Source organism: Xenopus tropicalis, chromosome 9 (assembly GCF_000004195.4).
Source record: "Xenopus tropicalis strain Nigerian chromosome 9, UCB_Xtro_10.0, whole genome shotgun sequence".
In the NCBI taxonomy this organism is placed as follows: Eukaryota; Metazoa; Chordata; class Amphibia; order Anura; family Pipidae; genus Xenopus; species Xenopus tropicalis.
The window spans coordinates 63,828,813-63,849,615 of record NC_030685.2 but is presented as its reverse complement, the minus strand read 5'-3'; the positions used below and the strand labels follow the sequence as shown (position 1 = coordinate 63,849,615).

Here is a 20,803-nt window from a genome sequence, read left to right as displayed (position 1 = left end):
CATCAAAAATGGTTTCTCTTTCTGATCATTATGTGTCAATAGCTGTCATCTGAGAGATCCTTAGTGATCAAGAATGTTCCAGTAAATATTTTAGGGCAATAGGTGTAATAATCGTTTGCAATGTTTAAAATATGCACATCACCCAAAGAAAGAATTCCCATGATTTTTGGGAGAATAAAAATGCCTTAATTTAATGGTCTAAATGATGCTTATTTAAAGGTTTCCAGTTGAATTTTGAAAGACAGAGTTGGGAGAATGCTCCCTGCAAGTTTAGGGACCACCCTGCAACTCACGCACATTCGCTATTTACTTACTTGATAAAAATATAAATAAAAAGAAAGAATACTTGCAGATGAGCCCAAAACCCTTTATACCCCTTTAGCTGAAGTGTGTAGAGCTTTAGAATTGCTAAGAGTAATTCTTTTTTTTTCCCTTAGCAGCATAAGTGGCAAAACACAAAGCATTGTCACAGGTCAGTTTTTACCTCATATTCAGCAACAGGGAATCATGTTGCTTGTGTGACATAGGTACACATTTTATGTGAAAATGCAGTTCTTTTTCATTTTTTTGGTATGTTTTTTTCCTTTATAAGATATATAACAACAAAATACCAAGTGTGCAATTGTACCGGCAAATGACAGTTAATGTCATTGTTTAAGAGTATGTGTCTGGCAGATATCTCAAAATCAGATATGATATTGGTGTCGCTATATCCCTGGATACCAACACATGTTAATGTTTACTCACCAGTCACAGTCAGTGTTGCGCTGCTGCTTACACTACCAAACGGGTTTGATACTTTGCAGCTGTACTCTCCACAATCAACAACCTGGGCTTTGAGAACTTCAAGCGTAGACACAAAGTTGAAAGTCTTTACAGAGTACTTGTCACTTTCATAAACTTCTCGGCCAGACCTGAACCACTGGAATCTTAAGTTTGGCGCAGGTTCTGTTTCACAGGTGAACACGCCAGAATGGCCAACAGCTACCTCCAAAGACTCAATCTTCTTTCTCAATACAGGAGCTGTTAGGAATGGGAAAATATAAACACAGTATAAATTACTTTGGCAAATAGGATAGGTAAATAGGAAGTGAACAGTGATCTGAAATTAGAAATGTGGATTTTGTGAACAGTCCAGGAAAAGTAATACATGGCTGTCAAAATGAAAGAAAAAGGTTAGCAGTGCTCAGCCTATGAAATGAATAGAATAACAGTGTTGGAATGAAGTGACCATGCACAGAGGGTGTTGATTATTATAATACATTTGAAGGACTAAAAAAAATAACATACGTTGGGTTGTGCTGTGTACAAGTAGCTACTTCAATGGAGCATTAAAACCAGTATTTTTTAACAAAAAATGTTATCATACATGCACAGAAGAAGCACATTTGAGTGATATGCCTTGAGTTAACTGTGCCACAGCTATGCAATGTGACATTCCTTATGATCTTTATTATTCATCTTTTTTGTGGATATTGGGATGATGGTGCCTAATAGGTTAGTGCTGGTACAACGTACTGAACATACATATTGCAAGTGTTGTATTTGTACTAACAATTTCTTTTTCTGAGTACCAAATGCTTTGAAGGCTTTTGGCACTCCTAATAAAATGTGAAGCAAGGAGCATCAAACTTAAATAATAATTTGTGTGTCATAATATTTGTGTGACAAATATTATCACAAATCTATGTTTGACTGTTTTTTTTTTTTTTTTTAATTTAACAATTTAACTTTGCTGTAAATTGGGTGTAAAAAGCCCAATATAATATAATACAAAGAGGTCAACTAAGGACCAGAAAGCAATTTAAATAACAGCCTGCTTCTTTCTTCACAAGTGTAAAAGGCATAAATGTTAAAGGGGTGGTTCACCATTAAGTTGAAATAGGGGTCACTGACCCTGGCGGTCAAAAACTTTTGCTCTGTAAGCTTAGAATTTTATTGTTATTGTTACTTTTTCTTCCTTATCTTTATATTCAGTCCCTCTCCTATTCATATTCCTGTCTTTCATTTAAACCTCTGCCTGGTTGCTAAGGTAAACAAGACCCTAGCATCCAGATAGCTGCTGAAATTCCAGACTGGAGAGTTGCTGAACAAAAAGCAAAATAACTGAAAACCACAAAAAATAGAAAAAGAAAATCTATTGCAAATTGTCTCAGAATCTCAATGTCTGTATCATACAAAAGGTTAATTTAAAGGTGAACAGCCCCTTTAAGTTTGTGATTATTTTCCTTTAGCACCACATAGTTAATTGTATAAGAAACTACACAAATATAGAAATGCATTAGTAAGACTTAGAGGCAAATTTATTAATCACAGAAACACTGCAAACCAATCACTAGTAATTGCTATTGTAAATAATTGTTTTTGTAAGGAGCAAACAAACGGTATTGGTGACCAGTAAAAGACACTTGTACAGTGAGTTAGTGACTTATTTAATTGAGTCATTCACGCACTATGACTGTAATAGTCACACTTGAACCTGCCTACATTTAAGAATGTGATGGTTAACAAATGTAGCTGTAAAATATATTTATTATTAGATATTTGTTTTGCACATAAGTTTATAAAAGTGTAATACCCTACACTTGGATTAATGATAACCAGGTGAACACAAACAAAATTTGAAAACTGCGAGTGAGTGAGGTGTGTTTTTATATTAGTAGGTTTCATTAATATTTGATGTCATAATCCCCATAATCCAACCTCTTTCAACTACTGTGAGTTTTGCAGATGTTGCAGTTTTGCCCACGTCATTGATTGCCTCACACGTATACTCTCCTTGGTGCACGTTCATATGCACTTTTCTGATTTCTAGTGTATATGTATTATGATCTTTTAAGCACATGAACTCTATGCCTGGAGACAGCAGAGAACCCTGGAAATACCAATTTATAATGCTAGCATTGATTATTGTTGTTTGAAAGGTAAAGCTACCTCCTTCCTCTGCTGTTGTATCTACAAGGCCTTTCTGTATTAGTGGCTTAGATATATTTGATGAATCATCCTCATATAATTCTTCCCATTTCTCTTTTTTCCTAATGATTTCTACTGCTTTATGAATAGGAACAGCAGAGAAACTAACTTCATCAGTGCTGGCAGATGCACCTACATCCTTCACTACCATGTTCTGCAAAACAGCATTATGTCTTTCTGTTGGGGGAGTGTGTTCAAATTCAGCAAATTCAACAGTAGCCTCCACCCGGTGGAGCTCTGTTTGGTCACATAAAGTGTTAACTGATTCTTGTAGAAGAAAAGTATCTGATACTGTGGCTGCATTCATTACTTTACTAGTTGCAGTGGTAGAAGGCATGTGCTCTGGTCTTGAAATAACAATACTCTGTGATTTTCCATCTTCCAAAACAAACTTTTGTTCAGACACAATGGCCTGTAATGCAGTTTTTAGTTCATTTTGAAGGTCAGCGCTCTGAGGATAAACCCCAGGAATTGACACTGTAATTTCTTCAACTGCTGCACTGCTTGTAGTGATCAGGTAAGTGCATAATGTAAATTTATTTTCTTTGGTTATTTTAACAGTTTTAACATCTATGCTCTCAATATTGTACAGAAATTGGGGAGGAAAAATACATGGCTCAGCTGTCAAAGCTGATCGTAAAGCATTTTTTATATGACTCCTGATTTCTAAATGGAAGGGTTTTGAACCCTCTGGCTCAATCATAGCTTCCTTGCCTAAAGGTTCTTGTTTTAACACTTCAGGAACACTCAGTGTTGCCTTTGCTTGTTTTTCAGATTTTAGAATCTCTTCCTCTGATCTTTGCATGTCACATGAATGCTCTTCTTGCATTACTTGTTTTTCTTCAAGGACTAAAGGCAGTCTAATAGACTGTCCTTCTTGAATCCGTGAAGCATAATCCTGTTGGGTTGCATCCAAAAGAATAACACTTTCGATAGGTACTCCATGGTTTTTAACACAGGTTGCTTCCAATGGAATTGTGGATTCATTTGTGGATAAACAAACACATATGTCAGCATCTTGAACAGCATCATCATGGCCCTCAGAAATTACCCTTCTTTCAGTTGTGGCACACAGTTGCATAATAGTATGGCTGTCTTCTTTTTGTAGAGAAGCTCTTTGTTCCTTTTGTGCTGCAACTATGCTTTCTTTTGGCAGGGCAAATAAATCCTTTACACTGTTAACACATTTCTGTTTTTCATCTTCCTTTTTAAATACAGGTTCAATACCTTTTGGTGATGTTTGCAGTATTTCTACATTTTCTGCGGAAAGTATATTTCTGTCATTAGTGGTCAAGCAACGAGTGTACATTTTTTCAGTTTTATTTAAAGCAAAATCTGACTTAGGTTGCTTGAAGACCAGATTTTCTTCTTTGGGTAAAATCAGTTCTGCAGTTTTAGTCTGAAGATGTAAAATTGATGGTTGTTCTTCAGAAATACCCAGATTTATTTCCTCCCTGCTTATTTCTACCTGACTTGTGTTCTCACATAGAATGGGGATTTGTTCACTAGACAACATAGAATGCAGAACTATCTGATTTTTTGAAATGTCCACCTCTTCTTGTAAAGGTTTTTCAAAACAAAAATGCTCCTCACATGGTAGCAATTTTAACTGGTCTATAATTTGCACATGTAGGCTTGGTCTTTGCTCAAGATCAATCCCTCCAACCTCTATGTTTATTTCATTAGGAATTGGTGATATGTGTTCACATGGTATTTGAAGTCTGTCTTCTAAAACAGCACTGATCTCTGTAATGTTATCTGTTACAATTATTGGAGTTTCTTCTTTTATTTGTTTTAATTCAATTAAGCTTTCTTTCTGGAACAGTTGCTTTGACTCTGTAATAGACACAGTTAAAGATTCAACTAATTCTTTTTTAACTCCTGCAGAAACATAGGGGATTTTAATCTCTTCAACTTCTGGGTCTTTCTGTTCAAACAGAAGTTCCTTTGTAAGTTCTTCAACAGTATCAACATTGTGAGTATGTAGTATATGCTTCATTGCAAGAGCAGGTACAGCAGTTTCAGTCTCTTTGGCTGTAAGAGGCGCAGTCTCACCACACATGATTAGAGTTTTTTCATCTGTAAGAAGTAGCATATGTGTGGTTTGTTCCTCCCTTGATACATCTAACTGTAAAGAATTTTGTAGACCCTCTTTCAATTCTATTTCCTTGTGGACTTTTGTGTTTTCTTCAACAATAGGTACCTGTGGAACTTGAATCTGAGAAGGAAGAAAACCTTCTATTTTTGGAGTTTGCATCTCTGTGACATGCTGCTCATTAATGTTTCTGTGTTCTATGACAGATGATGCATTTAAAGTGATCAGTTCTTTTGCTTCTGATTTTAGATTAATTGTCTGTTGAGTTAAAAGATCTGAGTAAGTTTCCTCCTGTGCTAAATCAACTCCAGCTTGTGCAGAATGTTTTTCTTCTGTTCCAACGGTGTACAGCATAGTGTGACCTTCTTGCAGCTCAGTCCAAGCATCACCTGGTAGCTTTACTGAATACAGCCGTGTTTCAGTTGTCTCTTGAACAGAAGATATCTTATATGATTTTGTCAGTTTGGTTTGCTTTTTCTGGCTAACATCATGGTTTACAATCAATTCTACAGTGCAGGATACTTCTCCGATGCTGTTACTTGCTGTACATGTATAAGAACCACAATCTTCCAGCTGAGAATCATGTATCATAAAGGTTCCTTCCCCATTCTGGTTTTGTGAAAATGAATAATGCTCACTAGGAAATATGGGATCTTTACCTTTTAGCCACTGAACTTTAGGTTTTGGATTTCCAGCTATAATATATTTAAAAACAGCAGTATGACTTGGGGCACATCTAATAGGGTCTAATGGATGGACAAAGGATGGTGCACAAAGACAACTGTCATCTGAGGAGATGCTTAGTATCTCTGGTTTCTCAATATTAGTTTGGATAACCTCTACAAAGTGCTTGGGTTCAACCCTAAGATATGAGCTGCACCTGGCCTCACCATGTTCATTTATGGCAATGCAAGTATATTCTCCCTCATTATCTATTTGTACATGGGGGATTATGCAGCTGAACTCATTAACATCATACACCAGTTTGTAAGTCACGCTATTAGTTAATATATGTCCATTATGCAGCCACTTAATTTTTGGTTTAGGAATGCCGCTAACAATAACTGAGAGCCTAGCTAAATCCCCAGTTCTACTCTGCACAGGTGCAAGTTGCTTCACAAAATCTGGCTTGCTTGTCTCCATTTTAAGTTCTAATTTATTAGAATAAACTGCAGATTCAGGCATAGGTTCAAGTGTTTTTGTTTTGTATGCTAATAGCAGATCGCTTCGGTAGGATTCTGTTGTCTCCTCCTCAGAAGATAGAACAAAAGGGCTAGAAATGTCTGTGTAGAAAACAATTAACAACAGTGTGTTAATAAACTTCCTATCCTGCTATATTCTGCATTAATATAATAAAAAGAAATAAAAATATACACAATTTTGGTATTAAAAATGCAAATTCATCTGACTACGCTTGTGAAACCACTGTGGATCGTTTAGGACACCATATGGTACAGAACATGGTTAAAAAATGTTCTGTTTCAGTGGAAGCTACGAGTATCCATATGTTTCTGGTTAAATCTTGTTGTTGATCACCACTGAAAGTAAAGGTCCCTTTCAAATGAAAAACTGTGATTTGTACATATCCTTTAAAGTAGAAGGAAAGGTAAAATCACTGGGGGGTACCAAAATGTTAGGCACCCCCCAGTTATTGTAATCGCTTACATTATACCCCAGGTTGGTGCTCCTGTTCGGCTAAAACTGCACCGGCCCAGGGCAGCTGCCAACTAGGAATTTGGTTACTATCATTCATATACAGTATATGGGATGTATTTCTCTTTTAGAATATGTTTTTGAAACGATTATCCTTAAGCTTAAAATGTAAAAAAAATGAAAACAAATGAAAATGAAAAAAAATCTAATAAAAGAATTAAGCCCAGGGCACCGTAATGTGTTAAGATTACACCAATTTTACCATCATTTTAAAGGAGAGATAGCATATTTTTTTTTAACATTATTAATTTTCAAATATTTGAGTATTACTATGAAAATGAAGGGAACTGTTTTTTTCTTACTGCTTGCAGTTTCCCTAACATTCAGTAAAGTAATTATACATTTTAACATTTTAACAAAGTTCTATGAGCCATTAAATTAAAAAAACTTTTACTGATGTTCCATGGCTGCTAGATTTCACTTATAGGGAAAATGGAAAATCAAAAGCAGCAGCTGGAATGGTAAAATATTAATCAGGTAGCAGTCTGATTCCCATGACCAGGATTTTAGTATTAATATAGACCAAAAGTAAAAAATAGCCCAAAATCAATCTTAATTTCATGTATAATTTTATTGAATATTTAGTAAAATGTAAAACAAAACAAAGATTTGAAATAGCATACTTTTCAGTTAAGTATATAGAGCCAGTTGGCTTTATAAACGAAAAGTTCAGCTGAAGGAATATTCCTGTGTTTGTTTTTGAAATGTTGGTTTGTAAGATTAAAAGAAAATTTCATGCATTAAAAATTATATTTGCTGTTTTGTACGAAAAAGCAGTGTTCTTAGGAAACAAAGGCGTTAATGTAATAAAAAGTGCAAGGTTAGCAACCAATCAGCAGGTGACATGTTCTGGTCAGCATGCTTCTGATTGGTTGCTATGAGTTACTATAAGAGTGTACTCTGCATCTTTTAGTACATTACCCCATAATTTTCTGCTCTTTCCTGGTTCTTTATTTCTTACACATTGTACAGAAGGACTTCAATACAATATGTAAAAAAAAAAGCTCCATATTATATAGGGAGTGCTGGCCTGGAAGTCATTTTTTGGTAAATATATATATATGCATGTATATATGTATAATAGATGTAAATAAATCAACTTATAACAGCGATAGTATTTGTTTCTTTTAATTTATTTTGCAAGTAACAGGCAACCTTCAATTGTAACATTAATCTTAATGAAATCTATAAAGGGTTACATAAACTTACATAGAAAACAAAACCTTAAAATTCTCTAAAATTTAGAAAACAATACAAATGCAAGTTTAAATTAGTTTGATGTATGAAGCATACAAGTTCAGTAAGGAATAGCGATGAGCGAATTTTTTCGGCAGGCATGGATTTGCAGCGAATTTCCACATTTTGCCATCGCCCAATTGTTTTGTAAAACTTCAACAAAAATTTGCCACAGAAAAATTAGTCGCATGGCAATTTTTAGTCGTGTCAAAAAAAGTTGTCTGTGACAAATGTGTTTCGCAAATTTTTCATTTTTTCTCAAATTTTTCTGCCGTTTTGCTAATTTTTCGCTGAAGCAAAACAAGACACATTTGCTCATCACTAGTAAGGAAACTTTACACAGGGCCAGATTATGGAGTTATGCATTGCACCTTGTTCAGTCTTGTTTATTGATCAGTGTATGTTGATTATTTGATAAATTAACCTGACTAGTGATCAACGAATCTGTCCTGTTTCGCTTTGCCAAAACGACGAAAAAATATTGTGTGGGTCAAATTTTTTTTTTTTACGTGCGTCATTTTTTGGACACACGCAACTATTTATTTTTACACAGGCAACAATTTTTTGTCACATGGAGAATTTTCCCACAGTGAACTTTTGTGAAAAAAATCCGCTTATGGTGAAACTCGGAAATTCGCTGCAAATCCATGTCTGCCAAAAAATTTCACCCATCACTAAACGTGACAAATAATCAAATATTGTAAACATTGGGGTGGAACTACAACATACACAACTGTTACCTTAATCCATACAGTTAATGCATCAGGTGTTGTTAATATGAATGAGAATGTTGTAACATATTTTGGACTGAACTAGAAGTAATTTTGTTTCCATCCTGTACCATAATATAATGTTTCCTCATTGGTTCAAAAACTGGTTTAAGTAGATAATAGGAAAATATGGTATATGTCTCAATTTAAAAATGAGTAAATAATAGTACATGCTCACAGTGTATGTTTTAGTGCTACTGCGCTACTGAGCACTGAACATCCAAATTCTGTCTTTATATATTATAAAAACAATTGTGTTTGCTTTACACAATGTGCCTTCCCTTTACTTCAGCATTTCATATCATTGTACTAAAAAATTCTCAGATTCTTGAATGTTAGTATTAAATCTAAATGTGTGTTTATGAATTAAGCATAAGTAATATACTGCTAGCTTATTAAATATCATCAAAAAGCTTCATACAGTACATAGGTAGATTCTATTATATAGCATTGTTTAACAAATTTCAGCATTTCACATTTCAGCTATACATTTTATTTTTAAAGCATAGAATAAAATAAAACATGGATTGATTATGAACAGACTGAGTAAAGACAGATAACATAGACATACTGCAGCTTGATAAGGTGAATTGTAGCATAACATACTTATATACACTGCATCAAATGCATAATTCTAGCCATCAATATTCACAGTAAGCAAGCAAAAAGAATATCTCTAAAGTGGCAGTGAAGGTTTTGTCATCTCAGAAGGGTCCGCCATAAATCAAGCAAAGTATTTATGAAACTTTTAAAAATGCACTTGTTTCTGCAGTTCCTCCTTCATTTGATGCTACACACTTGTACTGACCCTCATCGCTAAGGATAACATTGCCGATCTCAAGCTGGTGACACCCTGGTGTTTTTTCTTTAGTATTGTACCTATCACCATGAAGTAATATGTCATTCTTATACCAAGCCACATTTGGAACTGGAGATCCATTAACTAAACATTGAAAACAAGCTGTTTCTCCTGCTTGAATAGCTAAATCAGAAAGCACTTTTTTAAACTTGGGGGGTGACTCTGTAATCTGAAATTCAAAACAACAACTATCAGAGCCCTTAGATTTGAATTGTATGTCTTTCTCCAAAGAAGGCTTAGCAAAAACATCAAAGTTTACATCTATACATTTCTTTCCATCCTCTTCACGTTCATTGTTGCTTATGGCCACAAGTTCTAGAGCTCTATTAGCATCATTACCATTACCCTCAAATTCAAACTCAAGTTGAATTTCTGATTGATTGGGATCTAGAGCAGTGTTGTCTACAATTAAATCATAATTGCAAGGCATGCTTGTTGCACCTTCCAAAGATATATCTGGCAATTGTGCCACTTTCTCTATTTCAGCGACTGAATCCAAGTCTGTAACAGTTAGCATAGCTTTGCACGTTACATCTCCAAAATGATTTGCTGCCTTACATGTATAAAATCCAACATCAGACATGCTAATACCACGGATTAAAAGACTTTGATGAGTGCCATCCTCCTTAATAAGATACTTTGTAGTATCTGGGGAAATCTTTATATATTCTTTAAACCAGGTCACAGATGGTTTTGGAAGTCCCATAACTGAACATTTAAATTCTGCATCTGACTTTTCTGCAACATGCAAATCCCTCAGTGGTTGCACAAAGTATGGTGGCTTCTCTGGGACTTCAAAATTAACTTTAACATCTTCATTATCTCTTGTGAATATGGATGACAGCTGCTCATCATATACCAAAGGAAGAACATCAAGAGAAATAACCATGCTCTTATTATCAGGTGAAAATTCAGGTATTGTTATGATCTTTACCTGCTTCTCAAAATCTTTGACCTCACTTTCATCCAGCTCAACTTCTAAAAGAATTTCTTGAGGGGAAGGTGATCGTGAAGTATGAAGTGGTTCCATATCGAATTCCATAACATGCTGGTGTGTCACAGGTGGTGGTAAAGCAACTGATCTGCCATCATGAGGTAAAATATCAACCTGAGTAGTAGTTCTTGCCTCTCCTAATGTGTTTGAGGCAACACATGAATATTCTCCTCCTTCACTTATTTGAACATTGTGCATTTCAAATATGTAGAAATGACCTTCCCTCGATATTTTAATTCTGTCTGAGTTTGCAAGTAATGATAAATTCCTGTACCATTTTATGTCTGGTAAGGGAACACCAACAACTTCCACAGCAAAACATAGTGTAGTATTTTCATATATACACCTTTTAGGCAGTGGCTTAATAAACGCAGGAGGCATTCCCATTTCATTTGCTTCTCCTCCAGGATTATGAGATCTTATGTTGTCTACATAGTAGTCTTCCGGTTTTGAGGATCCAGAAAGGTATGATATATCTATACTTTTTGCCACTGTAGTATCACATTCATACTTTTTCAGCCCATCTCCATCATTAGAATAGAATGTGTGTTCAACTGGTGTAAAATATCGTTCAGGAGAACTGGCTGGCGTAACAAATGAGTCACTTAAAGGAGACTGAACTTCGACTGAGGGAAGTGGTGTATAAAAGTGATCTTGATCTAAAACTTCATCACTAGAGCAGCAAGCAGCTTCAATTGACATTTCTGATTCTGGAGACAATGAACGGTCAATTAATGACCGAGTCTTGTAAAAATCATAATAGGCATTGAAAGTCACATCTTCAACTTCCAGTTCAGTTATTTGTCCTTTTTGATTCTCTGATGGGCTTTTGACCTCTTGTGGTAATAAAACTTCATGTTTCCCTGCACTTACTAGGTATTCTGTTAGAAAGTCTCTTGGCTCTGTCTCAATGTCTTCAGGAGGAGGTTCAAGATATCCTAAAACATTTTCATTATTATAGACACTTAAGGCTATCTCTTGTTTATGAATATCACTTTCTGATCTGCCGACTTGCGCTTCTTGTTTGACATCCTTTTTAGTTAGTTCATTCAACTGTAACTTTAACTTGCCATCTAAAAGGTCCTTTCCACCTATATCATCGAGATTTACTTTTGTTTCTAAACTTGAGGTTTGACTTATGTCTTTTGTTACTGGTGTTCCTTTGTCCAAAGCTCTAAACTTGGACTTTGCATCTTGAAAGTCAGATAGATGCCCTGTACTCTGTGTTTCACTTCCATAACCAGGTTTCACCCCAATATCTGCACTTTCTGAGGCAGCATGGATTTGTTCCCCATATGCTGATTCTTTGGATAACTGAATTTTTTCGACCAATTTAGTATCAGTTTTACTAGTTTCAAACTGAGAAGAGCCTTTTACTAAATTAACAATTTCTTCTTTATTCTGTGTGCTTTCAGTGTCTATTCCAGATTTAGCTTTTACTATAGATCGCCTCCTTTTTGGCACTGTGGGTAGCTCTTTCTTTGTGTCCTCACTTTTATTCTCCAGATTTTGCCCTTTGTCAGTAATCTGTATAAAACCCTCTGTCATTGTTTTGATCTCAAGCTGTGTTTCAGATTTAGATTTTACCACAGATCGCCTTCTTCTTGGTGCTACTGGCAATTCTGTTCTTTCACCGGCAACAGTTTCTACAGCTGTCTCTTTCAATGGTGGCTTGATTTCATCGACAGTTGTAGATTGTTTTTTAACGAAAGAGTGTCTTCTTTTAGGTATTGTTGGCAATTGTTTGTTTGCCTCAGTGAATTCAGTCTCTTGCATTTTTGAACAGTAATTAATATTATTGGATTCTGTGCCCTTTACTTTGGGTTCTGCTGGTATTTCACTTGTATGCTGAACCTTAGACATTGATTCTTCTTTAAATAAATCAAGGCTTGTTTTAACGTCTATCTGTTCAATACCAGGCATATGTTTTTTCAAATCATCTTGAAAAACATTGCTTAAAGGTTGAAAGCCTTGTGTATTATCCACTTTCTCTACAATATCAATATTGGCGTTTTGACAAAAACGTGATTCCATGTCCTTAGGTTCATTACCAGCTTGTGTTATGTCCATCTTCATTATTTTATTATCCGTTTTCATATCTTTTGTAATTTCCACTTGTTGAGTTTTATAACCCTGAGCTGCATCATCAACTATTAATTCAGACTCACTTTCAATTGTCCCAGCTCTGTTTGTCGCAACACATTTATAGTGCCCAATGTCCAGTTTACTAACATCCTTGATAGAAAGTTTGTATGTTCCATTTGTTTCTTGTATATTGTATTTATCAGATTTCTTGAGTTCAACATTGTTATAATACCAAGCAATCAAAGTGTCAGGATCCCCCGATATGACACATTCTAAGAAAGTGCAATCCCCTTCTTTGCATTTTGTTTGCTTTTTGACTCCCTTTATTAACTTTGGTGCTTCCACAGCTACATCAAACGAAAATTTAAACTTATGCTTCATCTTTTGAGCTATATTATCCACAGATGAAGGTTCTGTAGAACTTTCAACATTCCGAACACTTTCTTTTAATTCTTCCTCATATTCTGGAACAGGAGTTGGTGCTGTTATTTTAATTTCAACTGGAAATGCGGATGAGTCTTCTAATGTACAAGGTTTATCACAACTTGCCTGTGGGACCTGCAAGCTAAACCTATCTACATCACGATCAAACTTTTGCTTTTCTTTATTATTTTCCAGTAAGGATACAAGCTCTTCCTCATCACTTTCTGTTAAATGTTTAGTTATAAGTACCTCACATTTAATCAAAGTTTCAGCCTCATCCCAGTTTTCACTTTCTTTTGTTTTGACTTTTAGCTGTCCAAATGTTGTGTCTGTTCCATACTGGTTGAATATTACACAAGTTATGGATCCTTGATGGTGAGCACGAACACAAATAAATGTCAACGTTGAGCTTGTTTCTGTTGTTGTAATGACATACTCTTCATTACGAGGTATTGATATGTCATTATTGTACCAGGAGACAGTTGGCTGTGGATAACCACGAAAATTGCAAATGAAAGAGCATCTTTCACCTTCAAACACTTCTTGCGAGTCAATGTCAGATGTAAACATAGGTGTGCAGGGTTTGGATGATGCTCGAAAAGACTTTTCACTTATATAGTTATCAGTTTTTGTCTTAGTTTCCATTTGAATATTAGTAATAGTTGAAAATTCAGTTTCTTTTAATGTTGGTAATTCTAATTCTACCTCTTTTTCTAATGAATCATATATGGTATTGAATGAAGGTCTAACAGATAAATCTTTTTCCTTTTCAAATTTTTGAATATCAAATTGCATGGCATTATTTTCCTTCTTTATGATATCCTTTTGCATACACTCATCAAAAAACATGACTTTGTCAACCTCACGTATACTCTCTTCTTCCTTCATTCTTGGTTCAGAAGTTACCGTTAAATCAGATCCATGTAGCTCCTGAAAATTTCTTGTGTTGGTGGGTTCATCACATGAAATTAGTTTTACAGATTCTAATTCCACCTCCTGTCTTAATGAATCAGATATGGTTTTGAATGAAGGTCTTAAGGATGAATCTTTTCCTTCAAACTGTGTCTGATCTTTAATATCAAATTGCATGGCATTATTTTCCTTCTCTATGATATCCTTGTGCATACACTCATCAAAAAACATTACTTTGTCAACCTTACTTATACTCTCTTCTTCCTTCACTCTTGGTTCATATTTAACCTTTAAATCAGATCCCCATAGTTCCTGAAAGTTTCTTGTGTCGGTAGGTTCATTATATGAAATTAGTTTTGCAGATTCTAATTCCACCTCCTTTCCTAATGAATCAGATATGGTTTTGAATGAAGGTCTAAAGAATGAATCTTTTCCCTCAAGCTGTGTTTGATCTTTAATATCAAATTGCATGGCATTATTTTCCTTCTCTATGATATCTTTTTGCATACTCTCATCAAAAAACATGACTTTGTCAACTTCGCTTATACTCTCTTCTATCTTCATTCTTGGTTCAGGTGTAACCTTTACATCAGATCTCCATAGTTCCTGAAAGTTTCTTGTGTCAGTAGGTTCATCATATAAAATTAGTTTTGCTGATTTTAATTCCACCTCTTTTTCTAATGAATCAGATATGGTATTAAATGAAGGTCTAAAGGATGAATATTTTCCTTCAAGCTGAGTTTGGTCTTGAATATCAAATTGCATGATATTATTTTCCTTCTCTTTGATGTCTTTTTGAATGCACTCATCAAAAAACATGACTTTTTCAACTTCACTTATACTCTTGTCTTCCTCCACTCTTGGTTCAGATGTTACCATTAAATCAGATCTATGTAGTTCCTGAAAGTTTCTTGTGTCAGTAGGTTCATAATGTGAAATTAGTTTTGCCGATTCCAATTGCACCTTTTTTTCTATTGAATCAGATATGGTATAAAATGAAGGTCTAAAAGATGAATCTTTTCCCTCAAGCTGTGTTCGTTCTTGAATATCAAATTGCATGATATTATTTTCCTTCTCTATGATATCTTTTTGCATACTCTCATCAAAAAACATGACTTTGTCAACTTCGCTTATACTCTCTTCTATCTTCATTCTTGGTTCAGATGTTACCATTAAATCAGATCCATGTAGTTCCTTAAAGTTTCTTGTGTCAGTAGGTTCATAATGTGAAATTAGTTTTGCTGATTCCAATTGCACCTTTTTTTCTAATGAATCAGATTTGGTATAAAATGAAGGTCTAAAAGATGAATCTTTTCCCTCAAGCTGTGTTCTTTCTTGGATATCAAATTGCATGGCATTATTTTCCTTCTCTATGATATCTTTTTGCATACACTCATCAAAAAACATGACTTTGTCAACCTCACTTATACTCTCTTCTTTACGAATTCTTGGTTTAGATGTTACCAATAAATCCGATCCACATAGTTCCTTAAAATTTCTTGTGGTGGTAGGTTCATCATATGAAAATAGCTTTGCTGATTCCAAAGTCACCTCTTTATATTTTATTTCCTCCTTTTGAATTTGAAACTTGCTATACTTCTTTTTTGTCGCTTCTTTTTCACTTAGTGAAGCCTTTTGGTACAAATTAATTTCATTGTCTTTTTCATAATGTTTTGCTGAATAGGCACTAATTTCAGGAGTGTCTGTTATGAAACGAGATCTAATTGGATCGTGCTTTTGAATGTGTATCTTTACATCCCCTTTCTCTGTAGGGTCATTAATGTTTTTTAAGGGTCTGTTGTAAAAACTGTCCCTTTGTGCAACTTTTGACTCTTTCAGAATACGAAAATTAGTCTCATCCTTCTGGTCATCTTCTTTCATCCTGATTTGATGGGGAACACTGTATACTTCATCAGACACAGAAAACTTTTCTTCCTTTATTTGTGGTGAGATTCCTACTAAATGAGAATCTTTTTGCTGGGTATTAAAGCTTAAGGATTTGTTAATTGGACTGGATTCTTTAAAATATATTTCTCCCTCAGTATGTTCTGCTTTGGGACTTTTTGCTATGATCTTTGAATTAAAATTAAAATCATCCAGTTTTCCAACATTTGATTTATCTTTAATGTCCAAATGTAGACGTTCCTTTGTCATCTGATCTTCAAAGTCCTGTGTATATATTTCAGAAAGAACATTTACAGGAGCTTTGCTGTCTGGTACTGCAATATGCTGTTTAATTCCTTCACATAGACTTAAACTGTCTAAGCTGGTTTCAGTGAGCTTTACCTGTATGTTCGATCTACCAGGAGAAGGATTTAGTGCTCTATCTTGGTGTCTTTCATATACTTCATCAGGTTTAGTAAATACTCTACCGTCAGTCCAGTCTACTTTGTATTCTGGTTTTCTTTGAATAACCAAAGGCAAGTCAGCTTTCTTCTCGGTTGTAGGCATCAAGTAATCATCAGAAAAATCACCTCTTCCAACTATATCAGTGCTTTCTGAGATAAATATTTTAATTTCATCTGAACTCTTCTGAGGTACTGATGAATTTATAAAATGGTCTCCCAACGTTTCCCCATGGAAGCGAGAGCTGAGGTTTTCTTTCATGTCTGCAGTTTCAGGAGATCTAGGGATTCCAATATTTAATCTTTCAGTCAAAGTGAGCCTAGTTGTAGAACTAGTGTCACTTAGAAGAGATTCAAGGTCAGCATCAGAATATGCATCAGAAGATGACTGGGAAAGAGTTCTACTCCCCCTTTTTGATTTTCTTAATTCTCGAAGAAGATTTAATTTTCTTTGTATTTCCTTGTCTAAAACGTTTTCACCTAAATCCTGTCTCTTGACACGCCTTCTCTCACATGAATCAAGAGAGTAGAGTCTTTCAAAACTTATCGTCTTAACTAAACCCTTTTTTGGATATTGGCTATGCAAAATTTGAGTTTCCCGTCGTTTATCAAAAGGAGAACCAACACATTTAAGGTCAACCTTTAATCGGCTTTCCCTTCTTTTCTGAACAAGTGAATCAATGCTTTCATGAGTTTTCTCTGAATATCTAACAAAGTCTAAATACTTGGGGTTCTGTTCCTCTCTAAGTGCAACAAGCAAAGAAGCAGTACATTCTGCAGAACCCTCACTATTGATAGCAAATATGCGATAACTTCCAGAATCCCTGTCCTCTACGCTTTTAATTAACAAGCTGCAATTATGAATGTGCATGTCACTATCTGTTTTAATCGTTCGTCGAGAATCCTTACAGATTGGTTTGTTGTTGTGAAACCAAGAAACTTTTGGTAAAGGACAAGCTACTAACTTGCAACGAAAAACTGCTGGTTCGCCTTCTAAAACAGATCGAAAAGTAAGTTTTTGAGTAAAAGAAGGCTTTAAACATTCAGACCAGGAACCTATGGAAGACGTTCTGCTTGCACATCTCACAGAAGACACAAGTCCATGATCCAAGTAATCTTCTGTGTCAGAAAAAGCCCCTCGTAAGTCTCTTTTATTTTCACTCTCACTTTCAGGATCCGTACTGAAGAACATTTCTGTGAAAGACGAAATCTGAATTTTAAAACAAGCTTACCTTTCCTAAATTTTCTATTTAAAATCACAAAATATATATTTTATTCTATAGTATAAGAATGGAATATATTCATGCTAGAGAACTATAAATCCAAAAAAAAAAATTCACTCACCATATTTGTTCGAATAAACGCAACGCCTTGTTCTTTATTAAAGATTCTGACACCATAACCGTTCGCTGTATGTTCTTTCTTCAAACTGTGGAAATCTCTTCTTCAACAAACATAAATGAAATCTCGAAAATTCGAAATGACATCTTTTCTATGTATGTATAGCTGTCCGAAGAGGTTTAGTGTGTTTCAAAAATACAATCTTACCTGACTTGCAGACAGCAGAATAAACGCCCTTTCTAATCCTTGTGATTGTGGGTTTTTTCAATAGAGTATTTTTAAATGCATACAAAATAGTGTCTATCTATTTATCATCTACAATAATGAGAAGGCGTTTATTCGAACTAATACAGCCATGTACTTTCAAATGTTATGCAAAAGAAAAAAATAAAAAGCAAGCAACATTGAGTACATACTAGATGCCATCTGCAAGCCATGTAAGGTTTTTGGATGCATGGTATTTTTTTTTGCTAAAAATGTAAAACTGTACTTGAATCTTCTGTTAGCATCAAATGCAGACAAGAGAGAATATTCCTAAAATTACTGTTTTTAAAAGGAATCTGCACTAAAACCTTTTCATGCATTACTCTAGTTGTTTTGTTGCAAGGGCAAAATGTAAAACAATCCTTATAACAAACTGTATTTCACAAAAGGCAGAGTCATGCAGCATTCAAAAGCATTGGAGTATTACAGTTGTTTTTCCATTTAGCATATTTTTATGCTAGTTTGAGAGAGCAGCCCTTTTTTGACAAAAGCATATAAACATAAAAGCAACCATTTTGGTTGATAAGCAGTCAGAAACATACTTTTTCAAATAAAGATTTTGGCAGAAGGCAGTTGAAATGGCCTACATTTTTTAAAAAAATACTAAATAATCATAACACTGTACCTTTCGCTTCTGTTTCCGTCTCTCTATATTGAAGCACTTTTTCAAGGGCTGCAAAAAAAAACAATACTGTCATTTTTTTGCTTACATTTGTATTTTATATTGCTGGTAACATAAATGTCTTAGTACCTATTTTCCCAAGGAATGAGCAAATTTAAAACCTATTTGCAAACTAATATAATTCTGATGACATGATAAAAGAATTACCATACATTTTTTAATTAAACATATGAGAAAACTTTTTTACATGATGGATTTATGCCAGTTATAGTTCAAGAGACTTTGAAATCACCAAACATAACCATATATATATATTTCTTGTCTAAATAAAACACAGTAGAGTCAGGATAAGATACAAAACGCAAGCTTTGCATTTCAAGTTTCATGACTTCTTCATAAACATCTTGGGATGTCAGTTTTAGGCATGGATAATGAGCCTGTACAGGCTGTGGTTTGACAATGAATTGTGACATTGGAATGCAGTAGCAGATAAATGGTTGGCAAGGTGGTATATATGCAGGGAAGAATCTGTCTTCACTGTTTTCTAGTTATATTAATAAGGTGTCACCATTGACAATCATATATTTTTAATATTAAAGGGTGATTGGGATAAGGAACCCCCAATGATGAATTATTTACTACTATAAATACATAGCTTTATGCATTGTATACGACTATACTGCACGGCAGTTCAAAATAATTATTCTTCAGGACATTTGGAATGCAAATAGGTAAGAAGACTTTGCCCATTCCCATTCTGATGTAGGGAGGGTATACTCCTCTTCCCAAAACAGTACACACACAAGCAGAAGCACAGAACCTATAGTTTCGACAGTGGCAAAAATTTTCCAAGCACAAATAGTACAGGCTCATGCAATAAACAAAAGTATACATTGGGATGAAACCTTATGTAGACATTGTAGACACTGGGTGCATATGTGTGTAAATTGGGTTTCTTTACCATGTAGGTAGAGCATAGATGGATATGTAAACATGCCTTTACATGCCTCATACTAGGATGGAAACACATAAATGAATTCATTGCCAACTAAAATATTTTTTTTTTTTACTGTAGCCATTGCATACATGATATGCAAGTAAGGAAGGAACATGCAGTTGCCAACCTGTCACTTTCAGATGAGTATTGCATTCAGCTTGTCCTGCTGCATTAACTATTTTGCATGTGTATATACCACTCTGCTTTGGAAGAACTTTCAGAAGTTTTAAACTGCAGAGGGACCCATCATTTCTTAAGAGGCATGAAGCAGACTCATCAACCAGAAGTTTGTTAAAAAGCCAAATAACACAAGGGGCAGGCCTGCCCTTTATAACACAAAAGAGGGAGACATCGGCACCTTCTTTTACAAAAGTTTCTGGGGGCATTTTTTCAAGAAATTCTGGCACTAAAGCCAAAGATTCTATTAGTTCTTCATAGGGCACAACATCAGGAAAGTAATCTTGGCTTCTTTGCCTTTCAGTCCCTTGTGGTCTTTGTGATGGTGTTATAGAAATGCTGGATATTTTCGTGGTGGATTTTTGTTCAACTTCATGGGTGGTCTTAATTTGAATTTCTGTTTGTGTTTTATAGCTTTTATTATCTGCTTCAAGGCTAACTTGTGCTACAGCCGTGGCTGGCGCTTCATTTGCTAGGCAAGAATAAAGTCACGAAAGTATTAGTTTTGTTGCTTTTAAGGGAAACAGGAAAATATATGTAGGGTTAGTTGTATTAGCATTAAGAAATATAAAAATACTTTATGCTCCAATATACAATATATTTATCTTCCTGCAGTTAGTATAGTATTTTATGTTAAATCAAGTGCCAATCATGGCATTGCTACTTTTTTCAAACTTATGGAGGAAGCAGCTGCTTAACTGAAGCAATTGAAATTTACTTGAAGCTTAGAACAATAAAATCACTGAATATTTAATTCTTCAGTAACTACAGAGTTGCATGCAGCAAACCCCTTAAGGAAATCAATTATCAACCAAAGCCTTTGTAAGTTATAAGATGTTCATGTTTATTTTTTGCTGTTAAATTGTTAAATAATGCATACTTTTCAAATATCTTTTCCAAAAACAGATGCCTCCTCATATCTGCTTTTTCACAATGTGTATTTAATATTTAATACTTTCAAATAATTCTACATAATGATCTTTACAAAAAATATGGA

General features: G+C 34.7%; 2 protein-coding genes across 4 annotated transcripts in view; both read right to left on the bottom strand.

The window, feature by feature from the left end:
- ttn (titin) overlaps nt 1–20,803 on the bottom strand; it is a 222,150-nt gene that overhangs the window by 163,179 nt on the left and 38,168 nt on the right. The window contains exons 43-46 of one of the 3 annotated variants that reach the window (XM_031892916.1): nt 19,757–20,278; nt 18,636–18,683; nt 2,704–6,351; nt 748–1,023 (exon numbers count right to left, since the gene is read on the bottom strand). In XM_031892916.1, the coding sequence (XP_031748776.1) occupies nt 748–1,023; nt 2,704–6,351; nt 18,636–18,683; nt 19,757–20,278 (4,494 nt within the window). The remainder of the gene's footprint in view (nt 1–747; nt 1,024–2,703; nt 6,352–18,635; nt 18,684–19,756; nt 20,279–20,803) is intronic. The other 2 variants (XM_031892917.1, XM_031892918.1) reach the window with 2 other exon arrangements.
- Nucleotides 7,894–17,842, bottom strand: LOC105948415 (muscle M-line assembly protein unc-89). The gene is made up of 2 exons (XM_018097324.2): nt 17,750–17,842; nt 7,894–17,599 (listed from the first exon to the last, which is right to left on the bottom strand). The coding sequence occupies exon 2, from the start codon at nt 17,595–17,597 to the stop codon at nt 9,525–9,527; it is 8,073 nt and encodes a 2,690-aa protein (XP_017952813.2). The 5' UTR covers nt 17,598–17,599; nt 17,750–17,842; the 3' UTR covers nt 7,894–9,524.